This window comes from Mizuhopecten yessoensis, unplaced genomic scaffold, assembly GCF_002113885.1.
Source record: "Mizuhopecten yessoensis strain PY_sf001 unplaced genomic scaffold, ASM211388v2 scaffold2173, whole genome shotgun sequence".
Classification (NCBI taxonomy): domain Eukaryota; kingdom Metazoa; phylum Mollusca; class Bivalvia; order Pectinida; family Pectinidae; genus Mizuhopecten; species Mizuhopecten yessoensis.
This window is the reverse complement of record NW_018404414.1, coordinates 72,006-79,782: the sequence shown is the minus strand read 5'-3', so window position 1 is coordinate 79,782 and position 7,777 is coordinate 72,006. Positions and strand designations below refer to the sequence as shown.

The window sequence follows — 7,777 nt, the reverse complement described above, 5'->3', positions numbered from 1 at the left end:
ATTTAATAAATTTATTGGTTCTGGTTAAACTTCAAATATTTATTTTGATATCTATCAATAAATTGGTGTAAGATTTACAACACCGTCTTTGTTTTGTAATGACCGAAGGCATAGCTATCACAGAAATTTGGTAAGATCCAACGCTTATCGTCAAAAGCGCACAGTCCCGATTTGTTGACGTTATACATGTATAACTGGTGCCTATCGCTCCTAATGGAGTGCATCTCACACATTGTTTTGTTTGTCAAAGAGACATTCTTTGTACATCTCGTGACACAAGTCACGCTTGATGGTAGCTTTGGCAATGCCTTTAGCCACTTGCTTTTCTTTGAATGAATTGGTAGTGATTCTCCTATTTTCAAAAGTAAAAGTTTTAGGAACCGCATATTGAAAACTGTACATTTCAGCGCGAAGTCCTACAAACTCTAAGATAGGCTTGCCTGCGGTTTCGTCTTTAAAATAACTGGGTATTTTTTTGTTGGTCGAACCGTGACAGAAGTGCTTAGTGGGATTATTTGACAAGTCAAATAAGTACGTATACCTATCATGCAACATATCAACATAGATGTCATCACAGAGCACGTGACAACAAAAACTGTCGGTGTCTGTAAATAATAACTTTATCCCATGTCCATATTTCGGTTTGAGGTATTTGTAGTAAAAATCGTACATGATACATTTCGATAGATCTAAGATGGCTTGACCAACGTAGACGGGTTTGTTTAAAACCAGCTTTATTTTTGCGTTTTCTATGCCAGTCAAATCCTCATTAATACTGGTCAGTCTTTGATACTTTTTATTTTGTTGGTCGTGTGAGCGAGTTTAACGTCGACCCTGTTGCGAACGTTCTTCATGGTTTTACCAAATACGAAGTTGTTCATCAATTTGAAAAAATCTTTTTCAAAATCGTTCTTGGAGAGCATTCTTTTTGCAGTTTTAAAGTCGATGTATTTCTTTAACCAAGGTACTTGTCTGAATTCCAACACTCTGTGAACATTTGCAACTGTCAGACCTAGATTTACATAGAGTTGTAAGTTTCTAAAGTGACAGATATATTTTGTTTTGTTTTCTAGGTTAGGCACCAACTTTTCTGTTTACGCGACCATATAGCTTGGACTTTGTATGCTTATCGCTTGGATTAAGCTCTCTCCACAATGCTTTGCTTGTGGGAGATACTCCTTGACCGACACAGTTTTACGCTCGAGAGCCAAAGGGTAATCACTCATTAAATCGTCTACCTCCAAATCGACCTCGAGGATATACCACAAGTCGCCCTCTTTAAGTATGGAGAGTACGTCAAACTTGTCGACATCTTCAACCCAGCGGAAATCCCATACGGGTAATGGTTCTGTTGTGGCTTTACCATATAGATTGTTACAATCTGTATACATGATTATACGAGACGGGATGGGAGGGATCGTAAGATTGGGGAATGTAGGGATTGTTGGCTTTTGCATATTTGTTAGAAACTATAGAAACACCTCCCCTTACTCCGTTCTCGAAGAAAAGATACATGTCTGGGTCTGTGAGTAATTCCAAACAAGCACTGGTCATTTTCAAAGCCGCCTGCCATGCCAGACCGGCAGCGGTGTAAAAGTGGGCGGCATTTAGTCCGTAGTAATTTAGACACATGTTTCGAAAAATTTCAAACACGTCAGCCAATAGTAATACGTCCGTTTTGAGATACAGATCGTGATATTGACCTACATTTTGAATCTTAAGTTGTTTCCAAACGTTTTGCGCATGATCGTAGTCTTCTTGTGAAATGTGCGGTTTACTTAACTGACCGTAGAAGCATTTTATGAGCGGTAAGCGCGTTTAGCCAATTTTCTGTCTACAGTCGACGTATTCGTATGGATAAACGCCCTTTCTAAATTATATTTCCGCTTCCGGTCTGTCCAATTCTTTCGCAAAATGCTTGAATTTAGGCAACCCTTCTTTTTATTAAGTTTCGGTAAGAGATTCCCGACTCTGAGACAAAAATTGAAAGGAGTCGATAAAGCGAAGATTGCCGAGACTGAACGAAATATATTTCCCCATGTTGTTGGGTATGCATGTAATATTGTGGTCTTTAAATAAACTTACGGCTTCACATACAATATGAGCGTCAAATCCTTTCAAGTTGTGAAATATAACGGAATCAAAAGAGGGATATTTGAAATTGAGGTTACATTCGTTATGGGCTGCTCCACTAAATTTTCCTATGATGTGTCAATGATCGCGCACTTTTAGACAAATCTCGGTAAAAGGGTGGTAACAAATATGACATTTGTAGCTTGATTGAAACACTCGCCCGTCTTCATTTGACATGTTTAACGGTTCTTTATGCTCTCGTAAAATGTCTTTGATTTGATTTGATTTTTCTATAATGTGTTCTAAAAATGTCTTGCTAACATAAGAGCCCCTTATAAATGACGGGAGATTTGATGTAATTATCGTTGGCACATACGACTTGATATCCGAACCCGCACGGTTCGAATTTAGTTTGTTTTGTGGTACTAGAGGCTTTAGGATTGGGGAGGCACGTGCTCATTTTTTGTGTAAAGGTCTCAAAATCTGCATAAATGACAAAAGGAACTTGAAGTTGTTTCGCAAAATCTTTAAACTCTAACTCATTATGTTTTTCATCGGGTAATTCCACTTGTTGGGGGTCATGTTTGGAGCAGTGCTCGATGTGGTTTTGTAATATATCTTCTCGGACGAAACCTTGAAGGCAGTAATGACAAAAGTAGGTCTTACAACGACGCTTCTTTGTTCTCGATAAGAAACCGTTTGAGTTGGGAATGAGGCAATAATGGATATTTTTGTTTTCCTGAATGTGAAGTAAATTGACTGTATGGCTTGCATGCCTGATTTTGGTGACGTATTAGGGAAATATATCATTATTTTCACACCCAAACACGTTCACCGAAATGCCATTTTGTTTTTCAAATTTACTTATTTGAGATATGGAGACGGGATAGGTTATGCCAGTCATGTCAAGGTCAGGTTGAAATCTTTCATAATGAGAGACATGATCGGGAACGTCGTGAATTGGATGGAGGGACGCCAAAACAGATCACAAACAACATTTGCGATCGTTGTTGATGATGTTGACTATGCCATGTGTCTTAAAAGTAGGTGGGGAAGGTATGCATGAAGAACCAGATAGAGGTGAGTAATTTACGATACTTACATTCAATTTCAATATTGATTTTCAAAATACAACTAGATCCTTTATGAACATATTACTCGAATGAGGCAAACATTTTCCGAAATGAAGCATTCAATTCACTATCAGAAAAACTGTCACTGGGCATGTAAATGTAATTGTTACTTCTGAAATGAGGAAACGACTGTTGAACGTTACCCTTCTTGTCTGTTGATACCACTTGATTCCATTAAGATTTTGACATCGCTGCTTTAAATGATCCTTTATTTTTCTCGAGTGTTGGAAATAAATGTCAATAAATCCATACGATCGTTGTCATTGGGATATATACTCCTTATATTTGCAGATCCATTAAGACTGCTTTCGTCCGAAAACTGTTTTGTGATATTCTGATAGTGTCCATCCATTTTAGGCATTTCCGACGGCTCCACATCCGGCGGCGGCTCTTTATCCAGCGGCGGCTCAACATCCGGTTGAGACTCCGGTGGTAGCCTCACATCCGGCAGCGGTGATTCCACGTCCGACGGCGGTGACTCAATATCCGGCGAAGACTCCAGTGGTAGCCCAACATCCGGCGGCGGCGGCTCAACATCCGGCGAAGACTCCGGTGACGGCTGCACATTCGGCGACGACAGCGGACTGCTACCTGTCTGGTTGTTTGTTGGTATTTCCGGCAGTGGGGAATCTACAACTGACAACTCTGCATCTGTCGGTGACGGAGACTGAATGTGCGATGGGCCTGCAATCGGCAATGGAATCCGGTAAGTCTTTGTTGATTGCTCGTTAACTTTCTTACGATGTCGTTTTAGGTTATAATTTGAAGAGTATGTATTACCACAATCACCACATGTCAATCTTTGTACTTCTCCATGGACGACTATTTTGTGACGCTGTCAATTTTTCACATACATCACACGTCACTTGAACGAAATGAGCCTTCACGTGTCTTCTGTATGACAGTTTGTTAGCAAACCGACGCCCACATTCACTACATTGATGAGTTAGTGTCTACTGTTTGATAACTTGAATCCTACACTCGTATTTATATGTTGCGCCTTTTTATGACGCATGCTCAGTGAAATCGTTTCTGCTCTACTGCGCCACAAGTTTAGATTTTAAAGGACAGCCACTTACGCTTTGGTTCAGTGTTCTGTTTGAATTGTGTTGGCGTCTCTCTGATATACAACCGCCCACCTTTTTTACCTTTGTTTTGGTGCGTACTACGTCTAATCTTAGGAGTGACCTAGCTGCTAAGGACCCGTTGCCTTCTCGGTGGTGACCTGTTAGTGACCCTTGGCCTTCTCGGTGGTGACCTGTTAGTGACCCTTGGCCTTCTCAGTGGTATCATTTCCATCATTGTTGTCAGTTTTATTATTTTTTAATTCGCTGCCTGTCGTTAACTTGTCCGTTTCAGACTTCGACAACAGTTGTTCGTATTTGGGTTTTGGAACTAGAATTAATTCTCTTGCCATTTCAAGTAGTTTACAAAAAATATGGGTAATACCTTACTCAATGCTTATCCCTAACACTTTACGTATGCTCAATTCATGCTTTGACACTTTCGTTTTATCCTCTTCGGATAGTAAAATGTTATCTGCTGCTATATTGTATATAATTTCTGTTAAAATCACCTTCTTCTGCTTTTCTGAGGCCATCAGCCAAAATTCGATCAAACTTTTCATTTTATTTTTTACAATATAATACCGTGTACTCTCCCGGCAAAATTCTCGTGCGAAGTGGAGGTAGTGTCGATGACGTATCGATTATATTTACATTAGGGGTCGAAGGTGAGACATCGATTAGTAAGTAACCAGATCTGTTTGACGTTGCCAACTGATAGGCTTCTCTAAAGTAGGCATTTTGTCTCGGAAATATTTGTCGTCCGAGAGCCTTCACTTGTGATTAATCTCGGTAATTTTTTAATAAAATAAAATATTGCGGGTTGACCCTAAGTGTGCGCATGACCTTTCCTTTTTTTGAAAAACGTTTTGCACTAAAAACATCACCGTGAAATTTTGATGGTGAGATTTTACACAAAACGTCTTCATTAAGTGCGAACTGTCTCGGGTCTGTGTTGACAATGAATCCGCAGAGGAAACGATTTATCATGTTAGGTATTTCGTCTCGAGTATATACTCCACTTACAACTTTTCTCATCACAGGATCTGAATTTATCGCATCAAAAAGCTGGTGAGTGTTCATGGTGACACAATGTCTCTTGCAGCGTTGATTTCGAAGTAATCAGAGTATTCACAGTAGATGATACAGGACACAGCTTCCGTTAATGCAGATCCAAACGTAGTCTCTTATCTGACGTTTCCTTGTTTGAGCAAGGTAAGATATTGACTCGCTCTGAATGTTGGTTCTAGACCAAAGGTGTAAAGGGAATAGCCCTGTCCAATATCGTCTCTCTCCAAATTCAACCCTGTATCACTCAGCCATTTTCCGGTGGATTGTAGCATACTCCTCAGTACAGGAATGACGGTCTGTCCACCATTTTCACTGTATTTTAGCTTCAGGGGATTGCCTCCGACGGGTATACCATCTACGTATACGAGTCCATTAGATTAAAGGTCGTAAGACTGAAAGAACCAGGGGTTTTGCTCGTAGCTACCTGATGCACCGATAGCATTTACAAATCCAACTACGACTAAATTCGGTCACATGCCTTGAAATATATTGTCGTAGGTAAAATTGTTAGAACCTGCTGGAATGGTCATCTGTTTGATGAGAGTCTGAGTAAATGGATATTTGGCATTGGTCCGCTCAAGGACTAGACTCTCGAATATCTTCAAACATCACCTTATAATCTGCAGTAACATTACCCGACAATAGACAAAATTCGGGTTTTGATCTGTACAGTTTAACGTTGACGTTAACCTGAATTAACAAATACCTGTCCATCTTGAACAAATCGTGATAGAGTGATCCTACCACGTTCCCCTCTATCTAAAAGTGCATTATTTGAACCCGTTCTTGGACTATCCGCGTCCATGCTACCCTCATCGTCTTGCCCCCACAGTTATGTTGACAATTGTGACGTTTTAGCGTCCTTTCCATATTTCAATAAAGTTTGAATGTAGGCTTTGTAGGCATAATGGTTTGCGGTTGATACGACAGTTTTCCCTTGTAAAGTAATGTCCACTTGTGAAAACAAAGAAGGTAAAAATAAATTTATGGGTCCTACATCTACCGTATCGCTTATCGCAGTTCCATCTCCTTTAACAATCTTAACTTGGTGGGAGATCAAACAGAACCAATTCTGATGGTTGCCCTTCTCTAAAAAAATCCTTGTTTACCGTAGCCATTGCGATATGATACTTTTGCTCGTCTTCTTAGTCTTTTTAGATTTTTTCTTCTTTGAATGTCGCTTCTTAGTTGACTTTTTAAAACTGCTCCTGACCTGCTTCTTTTTTATAGTCGATTTACGCCTTTTTAGCTGCTTCTTAGTTGTGGAGGTGTGAACTCGACGACGTTTTGCTGCAAAAAGACGATTAGATGAAACCCCATGCCTTTTGAGCTCAGATTTTGCTTGTTCGACGACTTGCTGTCCTGGTGACACCATGTTAACATCAACGTCTCGTGCTGGTAAAGATTTTTCCTTCGCTATTTGTTTTGTCTATCAGAATCATAAACTCGTTCGAATTCTGTGATATACCTCCTCCCCATTATTTCACGTTCCTGTTCACGTTGTTCGCATATGCATTTTCCTTGCCTTGTAACACATCTTGGTAATATTTCATCCACTTCCCCACGTTAAGGTCGCACATCTTTGAAACATTCATGTTAAGAACGGAAACTGTTTAAAGTATAGTGTAATCGTCACTCGTCCTTTTAAGAATGAAACCAGTTCCCCTTTGCCAGTCTTTATATTGATTTCTATGTCTCTGATTTCAGATTTTTTCACAGGAACGTAGAATGGGTTGTTAAATGTCTGTGACCAGTTTCTAACTTTTAGCGCTCTCACCACTCGAAGTAGATTTTCCTTTTCTCCATCGACAACACTTTCGCCACATATGTCACTGTATAGGTATATATTTTGATTCGTCTTTGATGCGCTAGACCACTAATGCTACTTTCCATATTCCGTCGAGATTTCACGGAGACTGGAAATGTGTGGCATTGATGTTGGGAAAATACGCCTTACTGTTATCGCTGTGGACAATCACGTATTGTGAAAACTTATGGTCTCGTGACGTCTTTGATATCTTCCTCTGCAATCCACTGGTTATATATTGAGGGCCAACCTTCGAATTTTACAAACCATTTAATACGACCTGCTCTTTCACGTTTCTACAGTTTTTCATCGATGAACCATAACGCATTTTCGTCCTTATCGACTCTTTGCAATTCCGACCTTTTATGTCTTCATTTAATAAGTCGATCAGCTGGTATTGTGGAATACCCTGACGTAGAAATCGTCAATGTATTTGTGGAATACCCTGACGTAGAAATCGTCAATGTACTTGTGGAATACCCTGACGTAGAAATCGTCTATGTACTTGTGGAATACCCTGACGTAGAAATCGTCTATGTACTTGTGGAATACCCTGACGTAGAAATCGTCTATGTACTTGTGGAATACCCTGACGTAGAAATCGTCTATGTACTTGTGGAATACCCTGA

The 7,777-nt window shown here is 39.9% G+C and overlaps 1 protein-coding gene across 1 annotated transcript; it reads right to left on the bottom strand.

The window, feature by feature from the left end:
• Window positions 1-3,414: 3,414 nt before the first annotated feature.
• Window positions 3,415-6,716, bottom strand: LOC110445282 (pollen-specific leucine-rich repeat extensin-like protein 1). Its single transcript, XM_021489822.1, has 2 exons — window positions 6,473-6,716; window positions 3,415-3,890 (listed from the first exon to the last, which is right to left on the bottom strand). The coding sequence occupies exons 1-2, from the start codon at window positions 6,714-6,716 to the stop codon at window positions 3,415-3,417; spliced, it is 720 nt and encodes a 239-aa protein (XP_021345497.1).
• Between the last annotated feature and the right edge of the window lie 1,061 nt (window positions 6,717-7,777).